A 21,303-nucleotide genomic window follows, 5' to 3' on the forward strand; every position below is an offset into this window, starting at 1 on the left:
ATGTTATCCTGGCTTCCCTGGCTGTTTTTCAGAAAGTCGTCCTTGGGTGCTGAGCCTTGGAGCTGTTTTGATACATCAAAGTCTGTCTGTGAGGAGCTCTGTGGGAAGGGCTCAGCCGGGATAGTGTCCCTCAGCAGTGCTTGTTGTGGCTGCATGGTGTTATCAGTGTCCTTGTGGGATGTGTCAACCACATCAAGACTGGGACCAGGTGTGTGTTTGTTGAATGGATTGACACACTCTGCTGAAGGATGACGGAGGGAAAAGTAGATATTATCCTTAAGCACTCTAGCACCAAGTTTTATTTGGATGGAAGCCATACGGTTTAAACAGTTGTCTATGGCCCCAGAAAAGATTGAAGTTTTCTTTTATATTGCAAGATCTTTTAGCCATTTGTTCAGTCCAAGCAACTGCAAAAACATATTTGTTCCCCTTGATGGTAGTGGTCCACTGATGAACGACTGAACTTTGAGTCTTTGAAGTGTTTCTACTACGAAGTGAGTCTACTACATGCCTCTGTCATTTGACTGATAGATTATACTTCTTTTGGCAAGTGAAAGACATTTTAGGATCAAATTAGGAGATAAAAAGCCATTATAGCATGAAAAGTAGATTTATATCGTAACTGCCTTATGTCCTAATCATTATCATTTAGATTTTCGTGTCAGTTTTCGACCTTATCATGATTACGCCTTAAAGGGGGGGGTGAAATGCTATTTCATGCATACTGAGTTTTTTACACTGTTAAAGAGTTGGATTCCCATGCTAAACATGGACAAAGTTTCAAAAATTAAGTTGTACGTTTGAAGGAGTATTTTTGTTCCCAAAATACTCCTTCCGGTTTGTCAAATGTTTCGGAAAGTTTTTTTAGAGTATGAAAGTTTTTTTCAGGCAGCCTGCTAGCATATGTCCAGCTGAAATATGCTACCCACTGCATTCTGTGTCAGGTATAGGCCCTCACTCGTGCTGGCCTCATGAACGGGTCAATGGAAGACAGCCATGTGGCGTTTTGTCAGGGACCCCATTCGTCAGTCTCTTTCTGAGGTGACGTAGAACGTGAACGACTGAAAGGGAACGTCTAGGTTATGTATGTAACCCTTGTTCCCTGAAGAAGGGAACAGAGACGTTACATCCCTTTGCCACATTGCTGTTTTGATGAACGGCCAGGTCACTGGGCTTGGCTCCTCAGCGAAGACGTGAATGTGAGTTGCATGTGCTGCTTTTTAAATCACATATTCATGCAAAGTTTAATGATAATGTTAATTTTATGTGAATCTCAGATATTTTTAGGGGGAAAAGAATCACAATAACTAACATAAACAGCTTATTTGGAATTAATAAGTGAAGGTTTTTAACTGACTTCTTAATGCTCAAACTGTTTGTGTATTTTCTTTTCGTCCCAAGTCTCCTTGCTCTCTCGTCTTTTATATACAATATATAAGTCTTTGTCCATGCACATCACAAGAGAAGAGGTCCTGCAACACATGAATGTTTAAAATAATAATAAAAATAATTGTTTCTCAAAAATAAATGCTAAAAGTTTGGAACAACATGAGGATGAGTAATTAATAAATAAATATTACCCAAAGTACCCAAAATGCATTTCATTATGTTAGTGTGAGCCTGTAATTATACAAAATTTGTCCCCACAGTTATGGCTGTCCTGTGCTGTGTGTGTGTGTGTTCAGTCAGGCATCAGATTGTTATGTCTTTGATGTTGGGGTGATGTTCAGCACAGTAAATCAGTCAGAACAGAACGTGCTCCATACTGGAGACATGAGCATGTGGATGCTCTCTAGATTTGCATAACAGGCAAGGTAAGTCTTTTATTTTTTCTTCATATTATTGTTCTGATATTAGTTTCACTCATTTTGAGGAATTATAACCTGTTTAAAATACCATTTTACCAGCATTACATGACAGAATTAAACATAGAACATTGCATCTGACCTTATTGCATGATGTATATGTGCATTTTTTATCTGTAAACAACATGCATGTCATTGTTTAAAGTGCTTGGTGCACAAGGACCAGTTTGTGGTTGAACTTAAAAAGTGTATATTCAGACAACAAGAAAATTAGCCATTATGAGGTGTTGGATTTTGTAATGCAGAATGTACTGTACACCATGAACAGTTTTAAGATGCACAGAATGTCTGAAAGTTTTTCTTTGATTGTTTTTAAGATTAGACATGAATGAAAGCATGGCCAAAGGGTTTTCTCTGTGCCTGTTGTTTTGGCTGCTTGCACCTGTGACCAGATGCCAGAACAGAAGACAGTCTGGAGAAAGATTGAACGATCTCACCACAAAACAGGACAATGGTAAACACATCAGTGTTTCATTCTGCGTCAGAGTATATTTTATTGTGTTGGCTTAGTATAGAATGTACAAAAATTTAAGTTAGATATCTTTAATATCTCGGTAGTTTCTCCTAAACAGCAATGAGTTTAAATTAAATACGTTTCTCATGAAAAGTCTAAATTGTTATGTTGATAATATATTTTTTGACAAGCATTTTTAAACTCAATTAGGAAAAAGGCTAAATAAAAGAATGAACTCACTGGTCTCAGATGTTTGTACCCTATCACTCTTAACCCTATAAAGCCTACTGTATCATATTTGATAAACACACTATTATGATCATGATTAAAACTTTACTGAAAAACACAATCTGTCATTTGATTGATAGATTATACTTCTTTTAACAAGTAAAAGACATTTTAGGGTCATGTGAAAGCTTTACTGATTTTTTATTATTATTATTTAAAATAACTTTTATATTGCAATATTTCAAGATGAACATTTACTGGACTAAAGAAACTTTACCTGATTATCCACACACACACACACACACACACACACACACACACACACACACACACACACATTACATGGGACCACATTGTCCCACTTTTTAGTTTAAAGAAAGTATTCATTTACTTAAAGTATCTTTTTTTTTTCTTTAAATGTAATGGCAGTAAACTTTGAGCTTTGAGTACACAACTAGTTTACAACTACAAAGTACATAACATACATTTCTGAGAAGTTCATAAAAAGTAGACTGAAAGTTTTCTTATTTTTATTTTTTAAAAAGTATAGCACACTTCAATAAACTTATTTTGTGTAAGGACATTGGTCATTATTGTACTGCATTGCATTATATGTTTGTTTTTTACCCCACTTTGAGTTTTGATTATAAAACGAAGCATTTAAATAACATCTTACATGACATATTATTGGGCGATATAGACTGACAACTAATATTTATATGCATTTTATGTATAGTCTTTTCTACTTTTATAAATAGCTCATTGATCAAAATTTCATCTTATTTTTGTCCTCACAAATATTAACATCTGCACCAAATTGCATACTTTTGCACATTTTGAAAAGAAAGAAAAAAAACATGCAAACTTTTATTCCTATTATTTTATCTAAATATTCAATAAGCTGTTCCATAAAAAAAAAAAAAAAAAAAAAAAAAAAAACGTGACCAGTTCTCAAAAGACTATTAATCTGAAGGAACTTTTCACACTGTAAAGAACCTTGGAAAGGTTGCACAGATGAACCATAATGCCAGTAAAGTGTATTTATGGTTTGTTTTTTCTCTGGTTTCAGATTTTGTATGCACACTAGATATTGCATTCATTCTGGACAGCTCAGAGAGTGCGAAGAGCCTTCTGTTTGATAAAGAGAAAGCATTTGTGCGCTCCTTCAGCAAGCAGTTAGTGCAGATGCAGGTGTCTGAATGGCATCTGAAAACCCGTATGGCGCTCATCTACTACAGCAGCTCAGTCCATATCGACCAGCGCTTCAGAGACTGGAAGGACATTGACATTTTCCTGAGCAGATTGGCGGACGCAATCTACATTGGCCAGGGAACGTACTCCACATACGCCATATCCAACGCCACTGAACTCTTCACCAGCGAGACCAAGGAGAAAAGTGTGAGGGTGGCTTTGCTCATGACTGACGGCATGGACCATCCGCGGAATCCAGACATCATGACAGCGGTCGACAAGGCTAAAGACCACAACATCAAGATCTTTACAATTGGCTTATCAAACCTGGCAAAGAATAACATGAAAAGTGCCAACCGGGGGGTGGTAGCGAGCAGCCCAGCGCAGCAGTACTTCCACAGCCTCACTGACCCCCATCTGGAGGAACGGCTCCTGCAGCAGCTCGTGAGACATTCACCTCATCTGTCAGACTTCATAGGTTTAGCAAAACCAGACCTGTATAAATATTCATAATTGATCAATTCAAAATAAAAGAGTATGTGAAAAACAAAACAAAAAAATCACTTGTGAATTGAAAAATTAATAAATAATACATACCTTTACAAATATTTTACGGGCTTCTAAGCAAACACACAAAATGTTCTGCAACAGAAAGGAGTATGAAAATATAAATGAATAATTAGTATGATAAAAAATATTTTAAAAAGTCATATTTCATTAAACACACACTTAATTAATATTAATACATTATGTCTTATAATTAAAATGCATAAGATTATTAAATATCTAATATAAAAATCTATATAAAATAATATATAGATATATACTGTGCAAACTATGCAAACACAGAATATGAAGTGAATTATTCTTATTAAGGTTTATAAAAAATATTACAAATCTAATATAACATCATTATTTAAAATATTAGTAATATATTTAGTAATAAATTAATATTTCAGCTTTACTTTAACTAATTGTGCAGCCTTAGAACTAAAAAGGGAAATTAACATACAAATAGGTAAAAATACAAATTACCCACCAATACTCTAGTTTCCGCCACTAAATAAAAAAAAATAAAACAAGGTACTTTTATAAAAAAAAAAAAAATTTTATTTTTTGAATTGCGAGTATAAATCTTGCAATTCTGATGTTTAACACGCAATTGTGCTTTATACATATATTGTGAGATGTAGGCTAAAATCGCAAGTTATAAAATCAGAATTGCGAATAATTAGGTCAGAATTGTGAGTTGCAATTACCTTGTTTTATTTTTATTATTTTTTTATATTCAGTGGCTTCCATAGTTTGGACACACATAAAAAAAATCAAAAGAAACAGAATAGTTTAAAATAATTCTGAATTCTGGATGTTATTTTGGGTGAGACAATAAATGGCCATCTAAATTTGACTTATGAGGTGTTCAGTCTGCGTGCCTCACACATCAGTGGGTTTGGGGGATTTTCCATAGAAACACAGAATGGACTGCCGCTTGCATAATGTCAAGCACTGTCTGTGATCGCACAATGCAAGCTTCTTTGAAATGCATCAAAGTTTTCCATCACATGCATTGGATTTGGCAATAAATTCAATTTTTTTTGGTGCTGTCACAGATTTGTGTTCTAATTCGTATTTCTCTTTTCATTTTTTTCTCAGGAAACAATTGCAAAGAATGAAGTAAGTACAGAACTATCAAGAAGATTTGACTCGATTAAGGAAAAACATATTACACCAAAAAAGATTGACTCTTAAACAATACTGCAAACTACCTGATTTTCTTTCATATTTCTCCTGCTAGTGTCCACAGCCACCAGTGTGTTTGTGTAAGAAAGGTGAACGTGGTCCTTCAGGAGCTCCTGTGAGTATCGTTCAGATGAAATTGAGGCAATTTTTGTTCATTAGTGTCATTCATGAGAAAAAAATCCTTCTTTGTTTAGGGTAAAAAAGGAAAGCAAGGTTATGATGGATCACCTGGTCAAAAAGGCTCAGGGGTGAGAGTTAAAATAATTACCAATAATAATGATGATTAGATCTGTAGATTTAGGTTGTTGACTCATTGGTCTGACTTATTTTACAGGGGGAACCAGGAGCACCTGGTATTCCAGGAATCAATGGTCCAGAGGTACGTCACATCTTCATATGATCACTTGATACAGTCTGTGTTATCAGTGACTCTCTGACCAATACTGTTCTTGTTCCTGGTTCCTCGTTAGGGAAGACCTGGGTTCAAAGGTGATAAGGTAAAACCTCAAGAGTTTTATATTTTGCATATACATATGTTATTACAATGAATTCGTTGACAACCACATCCAGAATGACCTTCTTGACTCATGATGTCAGATCAGCCAGAGAATATATATATTAGTGGTGGGCATAGATTATTTTTTTAAATCTAGATTAATCTCACTGTAATCTTGAAATTAATCTAGATTAATCTAGATTAAATTGGCTCATTTGAATTCTGCCGAAGGCATTTTCAGTGGCGTAGCCACGGATGTGCCAGGGTGTGCCTGTGCCACCCACAGTGGCAGCTGGCACACCTAAAAATAGATGCAGAATTATTTTTTATAGTCTCAATAAAAAATGTTTACTAAACTTGGGCTATTGTTGTTTACTTAAAATATATATATATTTTTTTGTTCGCGACTTGGTTGATTCAGATCGGCACTTTGGAGCCTGTTCGCGACTCGGTTGATTCAGATCGGCATCTCGGAGCCTGTTCGCGACTCGGTTGATTCAGATCGGGACTTCGGAGCCTGTTCGCGACTCGGTTGATTCAGATCGGCACTTCGGAGCCTGTTCGCGACTCGGTTGATTCAGATCGGCACTTCGGAGCATGTTCGCGAATCGGTTGATTCAGATCGGCACTTCGGAGCCTGTTCGCGACTCGGTTGATTCAGATCGGCACTTCGGAGCCTGTTCGCGACTCGGTTGATTCAGATCGGCACTTCGGAGCCTGTTCGCGAATCGGTTGATTCAGATCGGCACTTCGGAGCATGTTCGCGACTCGGTTGATTCAGATCGGCACTTCGGAGCATGTTCGCGACTCGGTTGATTCAGATCGGCACTTCGGAGCATGTTAGCGACTCGGTTGATTCAGATCGGCACTTCGGAGCCTGTTCGCGACTCGGTTGATTCAGATCGGCACTTCGGAGCATGTTCGCGACTCGGTTGATTCAGATCGGCACTTCGGAGCATGTTCGCGACTCGGTTGATTCAGATCGGCACTTCGGAGCATGTTCGCGACTCTGTTGATTCAGATCGGGACTTCGTAGCATGTTTGAGATTTTTTAAAAGTCAGATCTGGACATCGAAGCAGAAAGTGTTAGTTAAACAGTTAGCTAATTATTGATAAATGAATATTTGGACTTGAGGCTTTTTTTTTTTTTTTTACCTGTCGATTCAGCATGTACATGGACCCACACACAAAGGTGGACACACTCTAGACTTAATCATCAGTAGGGCTCTAAACTTTTCATCCATTGTTTAGAATATGTGTGTTACCCAAATAAAATAATGACTAAAAGTACGGGAACGTACTTTAAGAACGGGTTTCTCAAGACAGGTGGTGCATTAGACCAGGGGCTCATGTGTCAAATGTCGAGAGCGCATTATTGTTGCGCGAAAGAACATTAATATAATGCGCGACTCTCTCTCCTCGAGCGCGGAATATAATGTGCGGAACGCGAATCTCTCTGCTAAACATAAATAAAGAAAGAAAGAAAGAAAGAAAGAAAGAAAGAAAGAAAGAAAGAAAGAAAGAAAGAAAGAAAGAAATTTATTTATTTATTTATTTATTTATTTATTTATTTATTTATTTATGTTTTTAGAAGTATCTTATGCTCACCAATGTTGCCTTTATTTTTCTATTTAAATATAGTATTTTAAATCTACCAAATCAGCATCATAGAATAATTTCCGAAGGATCATGTGACACTGAAGACTGGAGTAATGATGCTGAAGATGCAGCTTTGCATTACTGAAAAAAACCCCATTAAAATATATTCAAATAATAAACAGTTACTTTAAATTGTAATACTATTACACAATATTACTATTTTTACTGTATTTCAATATAATAAAAGCAGTTCTGGTGAGCATAAGAGACTTCTTTCAAAACATCTTAATTATTCCAAACTTTTGACTAGTAGTCTATGCAAAATATATACGCATATAATAAAAGGGCATATTTTCATTGGAATTATTTTAAAATGTATTGATTCATTAAAACTCTTGATTCATGTTTTAGGGGGATCGAGGTAACTGTGGACCACCAGGACAAAAGGGACATAAGGTATGTCTTCTGTACTATCCTAAAAAAGGTTTTTAATTTAATATACAGAATGCATGATTAATACAGAGTTTTTATTGCATTTGACAGGGCACTGAAGGACCTCCAGGGCCGAGGGGCCCTAGAGGAGAGCAGGTACAGTATAAACATTAACCTCTTTACATGATATATTACGTCAGACCACCTGGATGCATGATCTCCCTATAGAATGCAGACAAAAATCGTAATTTAGAAATGCACAGCATGCTATAATTGATTTAGTTCTGACAATGCAGTTTATTAAATATTCTGAAAAGTGAGAAAGTAAAGTGAAATGACGGCAACTCTGTACCATGCTGGCATCATACCAGCAGGGTTGAGTAAGTCAGATGTTTTCTTTATATATTTCTTTATACATTTATATATTTATAAATATAAAACTAAATGCATAGTCTTATGTCAAGTTATCTCATCACGTCATGATCACTGCAGTCCATGGCTTTTTCCCCACCCTGCACTTATGGAAAGTGATCTGCAGATTGCTTGTAATCCTATGCTAATGTACACACCTAAAGCAGTGAATCCAGGCTTGCAGGATATTATTCTTTTTCTGAGGATAGCGGGATTAGTTAAGAGACAAAATAGCTCAGACTGACTGGGTCAAGTCTTTCCGGACCCACATTTTAACAGGCATCTAGCAGCCTAAAAATGTGATATCCTATATTTTATTATTAGTGCTTATTGCATACAGGCATTTAGTTGAAGAATTGTTAAAGGAATAGTACATCCGAAAAATGAAAATTGCTGAAAATTTACTCATCCTACTCAGCTTAATTTAGCATCACATCACTTGCTCGCCAATGGATCTTTTGCAGTGAATGGGTGCCGTCAGAATGAGAGTTCAAACAGCTGATAAAAATATCACAATAATCCACAAGTAATCCACACCACTCCAGTCCATCAGTTAACATCATGCGAGATGAAAAGCTGCATGTTTGTGAGAAATAAATCCATTGATGAAGAAGCAAACTCATTTACATAATTTTTGGGTGAACTATCCCATTAGTGAAATGAATGCATGAGACTGCAAGACCAATTTCAACATATTTCTTCATTATTTCACCAGGGTCTGAAAGGGCCTACAGGAGACCAGGGACGTGAGGGTTCAGCAGGACCTAAAGTAGGATATCTTCCATTTCTTCAGTAAGACATCTGTGACTGATATTTGTGTCTTAAATAGAGACGGAGATCTGGTGGTAAAGAATGTCATTTTGGAGATGTTTCCATGTCAGTTTAAATGCAGATCTTTTGCATGTTAGGCCAGAAAGCTTTAACAAAGAGTGCCTTGAAATCTGACAAATATATAGTAGCACATTCAAATGCAAAAACCCTTTCACTGTTTGACACAAGGGGTGCCTTTATGCTCTGTAAATGTCAATTGGAATATACATGAGTGAAAACATTCTGAACCCTTTTACCATATCTCATGCCAATTGTCATGGATACAAAGCAAAATGCAGCAAATATATCAGCATTAAATTAACGTGAATTTTAAATTCATATGAAGATCCAAATGGACCACTGACCTTTGGGTTGTTCCTAGGGTGATCGAGGGCCGCTTGGTGCATCTGGTCCACCTGGAGATATTGGAGTCGGATTCCCTGGTCCAAAGGTAAACTTCTCAGGAATTTTGAAATAAAGTATTACTTTTAATCAGAAAGGATGCATTGAATTGATCATAAGTGACAGTGAATCAGTGTATCATGTTACAAAATATTTCTATGTCAAATAAATGCTGTTCTTTTGAACTTTATATTCATCAAAGAATCCTGGAGAAAAAAAAACTTATAAAAAAATATGAAGTAGCACAATTGTTTTTAACATTAACAATAATAATCATTTCTTAAGCAGCAAATCAGCTTATTAGAATTTCTAATAATGAGAAGAATTTCATAATGATCTTGTGACAGAAGCCTGGAGTAAAGATGCTGAAAATTCAGCTTTGAATCATAGGAATAAATTCAATTTTAAAATAGAAACCATTTATATTAAATCTTAATTATAATCCATAATATTATTACTGTTTTTACTGTATTTTTGATCAAATGAATGTAGCTTGGTGAGTGAGACAGTATGATAGTATAAACAACAACAACAAAAAACTATATAACTAGTTATATACATGATAGGATATGATATGTAAAAATTGATAGCCTGTATGCACTGTAAGTCGCTTTGGATAAAAGCATCTGCTAATCCATAATTTTAATTAAAGTTTTTAATTAAATTTAAATTTTTATATTCAATCCTAAATTAACAGATTATTACCTGGATGTTGTTTTTTTGTCTTGAGATCCCTTAAAACCATTTGCTGTGTTGTTCTAGGGAGACAAAGGGAACACAGGACGAGCAGGTCTTCCTGGTCAGGTGGGCATAGGTCAGCCAGGACAACCTGTGAGTATCAACAGCTTAAATGACTTTAAAACATGCATCTATAGATTAAAATCACATAATGATACATGCATCAATGAAGGGTCCTCCAGGTTTACCAGGAGCACAGGGGAACCCAGGAGCTCAGGGCGAAGGACTTCCTGGGCCAAAGGTCAGTAGCTTTAGTTGTTGTAGGAACATTTTAATAATCTAAACAACTTTTTTTTCTACAATAAAGAACCTTCTGAGGAATGGAAAGATTCCATGGATGTTAAATGTTCATCGAACCATAAATGCCAATAAAGAGCGTTCATGCCTAAGAGTTTGAAAAATCATCTCGATTCAGCTCAGACCTTTATAATGGTTGTGTGAACTAAGACACTGAAATATAATAAAAATAATTGTGTTTGTGTCTTAGGGTGACCGCGGCTATATCGGCTCTACAGGTGGACGTGGACCCCCAGGTTATGGAATTAAAGGTGAAAAGGTACGTTGGAGTTGTGTGAGACTATTAGAAGTCTATGTAAATACCTATTATAAATGTAACCCTTGAATCCGTTCTTGTAGGGTGATGCAGGACCTTCTGGACCACCTGGAACAATAGGAATGCCTGGCAGGGGCATTCAAGGAGAGAAAGTATTTGTTTTTTTCTTTTGATACCAATATTGTTGTACTGTACTAGTATTGCTACAGTAGCTGATACCAGCTTCACTAGTACTAGTGCTCATACATAGGGTTAATCATCTGAAAACTCACAATCACAAGCATGATTTGTGCTACAGATACAAATTATACCTCAAATCATGCAGCTTGCTGGAAAAAGTGTGCTATTCTTTTTCTAATTGAATGGAAATACTTGCAACCACTAGAATTATCCTAGATTTCACCCAGAAGACCCTAGCAACAATTACAAAGGTCTGTCCAACCTTTTCACCTTTATCTTTATATCTAAAGGGGAATCAGGGACCAGCCGGTCCTCCTGGTCAAAGAGGGAATCCTGGGATAGGACTCGCAGGACCAGAGGTATAACTGCACCATACACACTGCTATCTGTCTATCTATTAACAATGTGTTTTCGTTTTGTTTCCTCTCAGGGACTACAGGGCTTCACTGGAGATCCTGGAACCCCTGGAGAAAGAGGTATTGGAGAACCAGGACCCAAAGTGAGTTATCGTTTCAGCTAAATTGTTACATTGCATGAAAGAACAGAATAAAGTATCAAATAGTGAAATCAGAGTTGTGTTTATTGGTTGATGCTGTAGGGTGAACCTGGATTACGAGGTTTACCAGGTGAGCCAGGAGTACCAGGAGAAGATGGACCCAATGGACCAAAGGTCAGAATGCTCTTAATAGCAAGTTAGTGAGGGATAGCTTTACATCAGAAACATTCAATGTCTTATAATCTACTGTAAGATATCTCATTTCCTTTAGGGTGATATAGGCTTACCAGGACCCAAAGGACAAGACGGACCTCCAGGAAAGGGCCTGCCAGGAGAGAAGGTAATGTGTGCATATGGATGTGCTTTATTGATTTGTCAGAGAAAACGTAAGATTATAACATTATTGTGTATGTATATATATAGTTGGTATAGAAAAGAATCACCTTCCTTTTTTAAATAATCAAGATGGACACAGTTATTATCCAGCTGTACTTACTCAGTGCAACTTATGACATCCAAGTGAAAGATAAAACACCAACAAGTCAGAAATAATGAATTGTAAACTCAGTCAGGTGATAATCACATTATCAGAAGTTCACAAAACCATCTGACAAGTAATTAAAAAAAAAAAAAAGAAACATTGTGTCCATCTTCATTTCAGGCGGCAGAGCAACAAAATGTGATTATTTTAAAGGGGCGGATTTTTCAATCCCCACTGTATACAATACAGGTTCTAAAGATGAGGCAATAACAAAATGAAATGTTTTACATTTTTAAATAAACTTCCTCCAATAGGGGGATCGAGGGGAGACGGGCTCCAGAGGCCAACCAGGACCACTGGGACCAGCTGGACCAGTAGGAGCAAAGGTGAAAACAATCCATTAATCTTAACAAAAACAAAATACCACATCAGTCTTTATCATAGCCAGTGTTCACTTCAAGTCTATTGAATTATTTTTTATTTGAAATAGGGAGAACCAGGGAATGTTGGAATTCCAGGTGTTCCTGGGCCTCAAGGAAGGGGCATACCGGGACCCAAGGTAGGTCCAGGTTAAATACAATACCAGAAAAACTGACTTAATAATAAACCATTTTTTTATAAAGTAATTTATGAAAATTAAGAAACATTTCTGCTTTTTAACCCTCACTATAAAAAAAATATTCTGGGGGCACTGTTACCACAACTCATTAACTTAATATTGCGTGCAACCCACACACACACAGACACACACACACACTGTAAACACACACACACACACACACACACACACACACTGTGAACACACATTACAATTATATAGTACTTCTAATTCAGTGTACTTTGTTGGTTGAACATAATTTCATTAGAAGTTGTCATTACTAAAAAAGATTATGCTAACTGTTCTATTATTTTTTACTTCTATTGTATTCTATTCTATTTTTAATGTTGCATTAATGTCTAAATATTGTTTGGGGTAACAATACGTTTATGTGATTGATCAGGAGATTTCATACCATGTTCATCTTCCTGTAGGGAGATCCAGGGCCGGTTGGTCCACTAGGTCCGGCTGGAGAACCAGGGATAGGCATTGCAGGGCCGAAGGTAAGAGTGACGTCCTAGCAGAAGCTTGTATATGGTTTTGTGATAAAGATCATGCATTTCATCTTTCTTTAGGGTGAAATAGGGTTACGAGGCCCCATTGGACCACCAGGTTCGAAGGGAGAAGGACATCCAGGCCCACCTGTAAATATCATTACAAAAAACAAAATTCATGCAACTCACAGTTTATTTATACAGTCTGTATTTAATCTGACATAGCAACTGGGACTATAAGAGTGTGTGTCTATGTGATCTATAGGGGCCACCAGGTCTGCCAGGTCTTACAGGAGAGACTGGGCCAGAGGGAATAGGTTTAACTGGACCAAAGGTAAGGTGCTCGCATCCCTCCAATTTTCTTCAGTAAATGTAAACATCTGAATCCTTATAAAAGTATTCTATTAAAGCATTTGATGAATAAATATTTTCTGTCACAGGGGGATCGAGGCCCTCCAGGTCCACCAGGGCCTGCTGGAGCACCAGGTCTTGGGCAAATGGGCCCAAAGGTGGGAAATATATTTAATGTTCTATATAGAATGCATGTATGCATATCATAATCAACACTCTATGATGTGACCATACACTGTTAATCATGAGATGTTTTTGCAAAAAAAGGAATAGTGATATTTCTTTGCATTGTGCACTGCATTCTTAATGCATCCAGATTTGTTATTTTGAGAGCTTGTAAATCTGATTCTTCGCCAAAGATGACAAAATCAGCATTAAAGGCAACATTCAAAACAATCCTTTTTCTTGGTTATGTGACTAATAGAGAAAACATTAAGAGAATGTTCAAGTTTGATGATTTTGAATTACATTTGAATTATCTCTGAACGATCTGAAACAAGTGGAAAGTTGTTAGACTAACTGAACTAAAATCTGTTTCAGATGTGTTTCAGAAAACATTCCAAGGGTGGTGAATAAATAATGAGGTTTTTGTGTTACTTCTGATAACGGCTGTTAACATTACATAACTGCAGTGCAGTGAATCATTACAGTAATGGAAACAGGGGGGAAATGTCCTCAACTGTCATAATAATGTCACAATGCAAAAATAGAAATAGAAATTCAATCAATTTGGTCAATCAAAATCTTATTGGTCCTAAGATATAGCCTTAATTCTTTTGGTGCACAATGTGGCGTGAGATTCTGCTCAGATGTGCTCAGAAGTTTTTTTTTTTTTGTGGTCTGCAGGGCTCCATTGGTCAGACTGGTCCAGCTGGTCCTCCAGGATTACCAGGAGAGGGCATTCAAGGACCAAAGGTAACAGGAATCTGAGGCCTATCAACAAGATACAGTATTTTCAGAAACGCATTACAGCATGATGTACAACAGCGAAATACTGAAACTGATTAATTGACATGCATTTTATGCTTTGTTCTGTTTTGAACAGGGTGATCCTGGATATCAGGGTATACAGGGGCCAAGAGGGTTTCCCGGAGAGGGTCTTCTGGGCCAGAAGGTGAGGAGAGTCATATAGCAAGCATTACATGAATCCTTCACACAATTACATTTACTCACCGTCATGTCATGCCATACCTGTAAGAGTTTTCTTCCATCAAATACTGTACAAAATGAGATGTTAGCTGCTCTTTTCCACCGAACTGGTGTTTTATACTGCACTAACATACAGTATATGCACCTGTATGAAATCCCCAAAATACTGCATCACGTCAAGTTTGAAAACATGACCACAATTGTGAATTTCAGCTCTGTAATGTAGCTACTGTATACTAGGGCAATCGTGGGTTTCCAGGAGCACACGGACGTAAAGGAGACAGAGGAAGCCAGGGAGAACCAGGATCTACAGGACCACACGTGAGAAGAACCGAGAAGGAAAATTTGATCGTCAAGCCTTCACGCGAGACTTGCTTTTGAATCATAAAGCATTATTATGATAGCTGACAATGCCAATTTCATTCCAAGCATCGCTTAATACATGCATCTCTACATTATTTAACTATATTTAACACACTGAACACTGTGTTTTATAATCGCAGGGTAATACGGGAACGAAAGGAGAACCTGGTCTCACAGTACGTACCCAGATGTCAATAAAGAATTCATTTTGGACCTTTGTTTAAGTAATTTGTTCCAGTGTAAAACAAGTATTGTATTATGCTGTTGTTGCATAACCTCATGCCAGCTGTAAATAGAAAACTATTTAGCATTTTTATCCCATTTTTGAGTAAAATTTTTATTTTTGTGTCCAGTGCATTGCATTATGGGATATAGTAATCCACACATGGCTTATGGCTCATTTTGGTCATCTGCAAATTGGTGTATGATTGACTTATAATTATTTGTGAAATTTACTAGCAATTTCAAAGTGAATTTCAATTTCTGAATGGTTTCAACACATTGAATTGAAAATTAGAAAGGTTGCTTCTACAATTTACCAAAAACTAAATATGTTAAAAACTAAATTTAGTAAAATAGCAATAAAATTAAGATTTTATTTATTTAATGCATCTATGTCTGGATATTTTGCATATGCTATGTATTATGCTATATATAACTGAAATAAAGACAAAATGCAAAAAACTATACAAAATACTCAGATAAAAAAAAAAAGACAACTGACTTTGCAACTGACTGAAATGAATAAATGTAAGTATAAAGTTTGTAAAATAGTAATACATTAAATAGATGAAAAATATAAAGATATATGTAGACAAAAATACAAAATGACAAAATAACAAAATTATTCAAACTTAAATTAAAATAAAAAACACAAAATGTAAAAACTAAATTCTCCTTCAAAATAATTAAAATAACAGTATATAAATGATACCACAATAACACTAAAACTAGCTACTGTGAAACTTCAATAAGGAGATTATTCTGTATTTTGCAGAGAGAGGACATAATCACTTTAATCCGATCTATTTGTGGTAAGTATACAAACTGCAGACGTTTTCAGTAAATTTGATTGCTTAGTGATGAACTGATTGGGTCTAAATAATTTATTGTGGTTTGTCAGGCTGTGGTCGGATCTGCAGAGTACAGCCTCTGGAGCTGGTGTTTGTGATTGACAGCTCTGAGAGCGTCGGCCCGGAAAACTTTGAGATCATTAAGGACTTTGTGAATATCTTGATTGACCGTGTGTCAGTCAGTCCTGAGGTCACACGTGTTGGTGTGGTTCTCTACAGCCACGTTAACCTGGTGGTCACAAGCCTACAAGAGAGGTTAAGTCGTGAAGAATTGAAATCAGCCGTGCGCAGGATGTCCTACATTGGGGAAGGCACTTACACAGGAAGTGGCATCAGAAAGGCCAATGAGATCTTCCGCTTTGCTCGGCCCGGTGTGAAGAAAGTGGCTGTGGTTATTACAGACGGCCAGACGGATCATCGGGACCCGGTGAAGCTGGAGGATGCGGTCAGAGAGGCCCATTCAGCCAATATCACCATGTTGGCTATAGGAGTGGTGAATCAAAGTGATCCCATCTATGATGAATTTAAGCAGGAGCTAAACTTAATAGCGTCGCCGCCCACTGAAGAGCACATGTTTTCCACAATGGACTTCACGATGCTTCCTGGTATGTTGCAGTCTTGTTTTGTTTTTTGCTCATTTGTTTGCCAAATTTGATGTAGCAGACCTCAAAAATATCAATAATAATTTTCCATCATGTGCTTTTTCCCCACGAATATCAGCTTTTAAATGCAATTATACAAATTGTATTATTGAACTTTTAGCAATAAAATAATGTTTCAAAAGCATTCACACATTTAAATTACTGAAAATTGAACAGATACTAATAATTGTAACCCTACTCTTTGTGGCAGAATTTCTGATGAGCAGAATAATTCAGCCAGAAATGAAAAATCTGCTGAAAATTTGCTCACCCTTGGGCCATCCAAAATTTGGGCAAACAGCTGATAAAAACATCACAATAATCCACACCACTACAGTCCATCAGTAGACATAATGTGAATTGAAAAGGCTGCACATCCAAATCCATATATTTTTTTACCTCAAATCAGTGCTTTAAGTGGGCCGGTAAGCACCGGTACTCAGTACCGCCACTTCCAAATATAGCTCTTGAGCGTACCACCACCTCTCCGTGCATCCAGAACGTGCTTTACGTTCATTTGGACATCTGCTTTAATAGAGGTTTTAATTCTTTGCCTGCGCTGCCGCTTTTCACAACGCCCTTCACAATGCACGCTACCTAATAGTTCGGAGTATGGAGCGTGAATCATTTGAACCAGTTCGGGAGTTCGGAGCGGGTTCGCGAATCATTTGAGTCAGTTCGGGAGTTCGTAGCGGGTTCGCGAATCATTTGAGTCAGTTCGGGAGTTCAAAGCGGGTTCGCGAATCATTGAGTCAATTTGGGGATCGCAAAACATTTGAATCAGTTCGGGAGTTCGGAGTGGCTTCGCGGATCATTTGAATCAATTCGAAAGTTCGTAGCGGGTTCGCGAATCATTTGAGTCAGTTTGGGGATCGCGAGTCATTTGAATCAGTTCGGGAGTTCGGAGTGGGATCGCGAATCATTTGAATCAGTTCGGGAGTTCGTAGCGGGTTCGGGAATCATTTGAGTCAATTTGAATGTAGTAGCTCTTTCTAAGTGTATTTTTTTTTCAAAATCCTTTTGCACATTTTATTTATGTTCAGTAGTTCTTTCTAGCTCAAGCAAATCCACAAACTAATAAAAGGATTTATATGTTGACTGAATATGAATCACTTACAAGTGAAACAAGTCCAAAACAGCTCTAAACAAATAGTGGGTGGATTTTGGAGCACAGGATCACATTAATTAAATGCATGTTTTGTGTCTCTGTGGTGTAGAAGTGGAAATTAAGTTGCTTCATGAGGTCTGTGAGAACACTGATGGTTCGACATTCAGCACTACCTTCAGCTCCAAGGTAAAGTCACACACGGGAATTCAAAGAAGTAAAAAAAAAAATAATAATAATAAAAATTAAGTATCTAAAGGTGCCATATTTGATTTGATTGCTATTATATATTGTTGGACTGCAGCATTTTAAAATAAAGCATAAAAAAGAAGTCCTGTAGCGTGACTTTATTTATATAAATAAATCTATTTATTATGATTATATAAATATAATACTTTTTCATTATTATTAAACATGCAGTTTTTATGATTTTCTATTAATTGAGAGATATTTCAAAATATGATCTTTCTAAAAGCCATATCTGATCTAAAAGCTACATGATGTTTGCTGAGAAAAGTATTTATTTAGTTGAATTACATAATAAAGGCTCTGCAGTGTTGCATTTTTACTGTACATTTATTATTATTATAAAGTTAGGCACAATTTCTCTAATTATTATAATGTATACTGTTTTTATGACTTAAATATTATTAGAAACGCTACAATATTTTGAGTATTTGGTTTTGTTTTTTTAAAAGGTGTAAAAACACAACGTTACCGTCAGCATGTCAGCTTTCCATCTGTTATTATCAATGTACTCTAGTTCTAAACATAAACACATTTAAACATCTGAACTTATGTATAATGTCAGGCAGGTGCAGTTGGAGAGTTGTTCCCCTACAATGATCCCAAATCATACGACACAGACATTACTGGCACCACAGCACCTTATTTGGAAAGAGACGAGCTGAACCTCCTTCCAGATTTCTCTCTCGCGTCTTTGGACCGGCCGAAACAGGACACACACAGGACTGACCCACCGCTGCTCATAAAGAATGATTCCACTGCAGGTAAATGCTGTACAAAATTGATACAATACAAATAATGTCAATTCTGACTTCCTGTACATCAAATGTTCTCTCTCTTGTGTCAGAGGAGGGATGCCTTCAGACTCTGGATCCCGGTCCGTGTCAAGAGTATGTGATTAAATGGTATTTTGATCCAAAGTCCAATTCATGTGCTCAGTTCTGGTTCGGAGGTTGCCAAGGCAATAAAAACCAGTTTGATAATCAAGAAGCCTGCAGAAAATCCTGTGTGAAAGTGTAAATCTTATCATTAGAGCACTGAGCCAGACTCAAAAGCATGGGATGCTAAAAAAAGAAATAAAGCGAAATGGCTCTTTATAATTTAAATGTATAATAAAGAATCTTGATGTACAATAAAGATTTTTACTGTGAACATTTAAAACAAACTAAACTTGAACAATCTCCTAACGGCATATATTGATATATATACAGAATTTTATTGTACTTTATTGAAAATATCAAATAGTGGCTTTTTTTTCAAATACATTTTTAGATAATTCTTAATAAGTAATAATTCTGGCTCAGAGAAAATGCAGTGACATTCAGACATTTCTCGATGTGGCACCTGAACAAATATTCACACAGAAAAACAGTCTGTAACCTCCAATGTTCTCATGTAAACTAGTTTTTGGTCACATTAAACGTCCTTGTGTGTGTGTGTGTGTGTGTGTGTGTGTGTATTTCTTGTATGTGTGCTGTGGTTTTAGCTAGGTTTAAGCTCACTGGTGCTGTTTTGTTCATGATTAGTGTAGAATCTGTACTTATATCCGAATGGTCGCTGGTGATGTGTAAAATACTCCAGCATGTACATGTCTGCAGGTCACATGTAATGAAATGAGATCACAAAATCTGCACAGGCCCTGGAAAGAGAGAAAAAAACATTCAACAACAGATACATCATTCATGTTTTGAGTAATCTTGGACGATGCAAAAGGGTCATAATGCAAAGGTCAAACTGCAATCTAAACAATTCCTCCCTCTATATATAAGATTTACAGTTAAAAAGAAAGTAATTGTAATGTCAGTAAATATTTATGCTGTAGAAAACAAAACAAAAGGACACTTCATGTAAATCTCCAGTTCATTGAATGTCTTAGTGCAGTAACAAAGGGTGGAGCTTAGGGTTAAGTGTAAAATGAAAACACACATGAGAAACTGGCTCTCTATATATATATCATATATTTATATATATATAATTTATTTTTTTGAGCAGCACATCAGCATATTAGTATGATTTTCTGAAGATCATGTGACACTGAAGACTGGATTAATGATTCTGAAAATACAGCTTCGCATCACAGGAATAAATTCAAATAAACAAAGCCTTGGTGAGCAGAAGAGATTTCTTTCAAAATATTTTTTTTTACATTTTACTGACCCCAAACTTTTTAACAGTAATGTATGTTTTTTTATTATTATTATTATTATTATATAACAAATATAAACCATGCATACAAATGAATTTCTTTACAAAAAATGAATTTCTTTACAAAATGAAAAACTTAATTAAATTTTTTAAATCAATCAGCAAATAAGAAAATTAATTGTCATAATAAAAATTGAGATTGGTTGTCCAAACCTTTGACTAATATTTTAAATTCTATCCAAATAAGATGCAAAATATGACAATTAAAAGATAAGTGATAAAGAACATACCAGTAATTTTCCAAGCTGAATCTATTCTTGGCTCGAGTGGAAAGGTAATTTGGATATGCAAGTGCTCTAATCTAACACTCATGAGTTGCTGAACAAAGACAAAACCAACGAATATCTCACAAAATAGAAATATGTGCTGAGACACCTAGAAAAATGTATTTGTAAACAAGCAAATTTATTATTTATAACCATAAATAATAAGTTATTTATAAACATAAATAACTGAAAAAAATATATGTTTTGCTGTTACAGAAAAAATATGGCAACATTTCCGTACATTTTAGGTCACATTTATTATTGTTTTTCTGTAAATAAAAATGATGTCTTAAATTGTGAATCAAAGAAAGCGACGGCTCTCTGTTGAGGTTCAGTTCAGAGTTCGTCTCAAGACAGTGTGATTAACATCAGACACACCTTTTTTATTGTAACTCGCCACATAAAACTTTTATTTGCAATAGCTGACATCACAAACCTCACTGTCACTCACTGATAACATTTCATTTACATTTTCATAAACCTTAACTTTTATGCATGAGTTATTATTACATATAAAAAGCTCAATTTACAAAACAAGAATATAATCATTCCCAATATTTTTGTTTCTCCAAATGATGTAAAGAATTGTAAAAATTTTACAAGACACATGACAAAAACATGAATTTTCTGTTCTATTATAATAGAAACCATCATAGGAAGTACTTTTCAATTATAGTACCTGTTACAAGGCTTTGTTTTACAGAAGATCACCTAAAACTGAACAAGGGGTCAAGTG

General features: G+C 36.0%; 1 protein-coding gene across 2 annotated transcripts; it reads left to right on the forward strand.

Annotated features, from left to right (window-relative positions):
- Nucleotides 1-1,112: 1,112 nt before the first annotated feature.
- On the forward strand, nucleotides 1,113-19,539 carry LOC113059287 (collagen alpha-1(XXVIII) chain-like). 2 transcript variants are annotated; one of them, XM_026227669.1, is made up of 36 exons: nucleotides 1,113-1,199; nucleotides 1,686-1,814; nucleotides 2,183-2,319; nucleotides 3,617-4,182; nucleotides 5,392-5,412; nucleotides 5,534-5,593; nucleotides 5,673-5,726; nucleotides 5,813-5,857; nucleotides 5,949-5,975; nucleotides 7,985-8,029; nucleotides 8,117-8,161; nucleotides 9,132-9,185; nucleotides 9,609-9,677; nucleotides 10,391-10,459; nucleotides 10,539-10,607; nucleotides 10,854-10,922; nucleotides 11,003-11,071; nucleotides 11,390-11,458; nucleotides 11,530-11,598; nucleotides 11,698-11,769; nucleotides 11,867-11,935; nucleotides 12,391-12,462; nucleotides 12,567-12,635; nucleotides 13,109-13,177; nucleotides 13,250-13,318; nucleotides 13,434-13,502; nucleotides 13,609-13,677; nucleotides 14,366-14,434; nucleotides 14,565-14,633; nucleotides 14,909-14,989; nucleotides 15,172-15,207; nucleotides 16,029-16,065; nucleotides 16,155-16,709; nucleotides 17,963-18,039; nucleotides 18,662-18,860; nucleotides 18,944-19,539. In XM_026227669.1, the coding sequence occupies exons 3-36, from the start codon at nucleotides 2,190-2,192 to the stop codon at nucleotides 19,114-19,116; spliced, it is 3,384 nt and encodes a 1,127-aa protein (XP_026083454.1). In that variant the 5' UTR covers nucleotides 1,113-1,199; nucleotides 1,686-1,814; nucleotides 2,183-2,189; the 3' UTR covers nucleotides 19,117-19,539. The 2 variants fall into 2 exon arrangements, with proteins under 2 accessions (XP_026083454.1, XP_026083453.1); XM_026227668.1 differs by having other exon boundaries at nucleotides 2,188-2,319.
- Nucleotides 19,540-21,303: the final 1,764 nt, after the last annotated feature.

Source organism: Carassius auratus, chromosome 41 (genome assembly GCF_003368295.1).
Source record: "Carassius auratus strain Wakin chromosome 41, ASM336829v1, whole genome shotgun sequence".
NCBI lineage: Eukaryota > Metazoa > Chordata > Actinopteri > Cypriniformes > Cyprinidae > Carassius > Carassius auratus.

What these genes read in the sequence shown, in the direction of transcription:
- LOC113059287 (XM_026227669.1), top strand. Translation starts at nt 2,190, where the DNA reads ATGAATGAAAGCATGGCCAAAGGGTTTTCTCTGTGCCTGTTGTTTTGG. An exon ending in AAACAATTGCAAAGAATGAA is followed by an intron (nt 5,413 to 5,533) that starts GTAAGTACAGAA and finishes TTCTCCTGCTAG; the next exon opens with TGTCCACAGCCACCAGTGTG. An exon ending in AGGGTCTTCTGGGCCAGAAG is followed by an intron (nt 14,634 to 14,908) that starts GTGAGGAGAGTC and finishes ACTGTATACTAG; the next exon opens with GGCAATCGTGGGTTTCCAGG.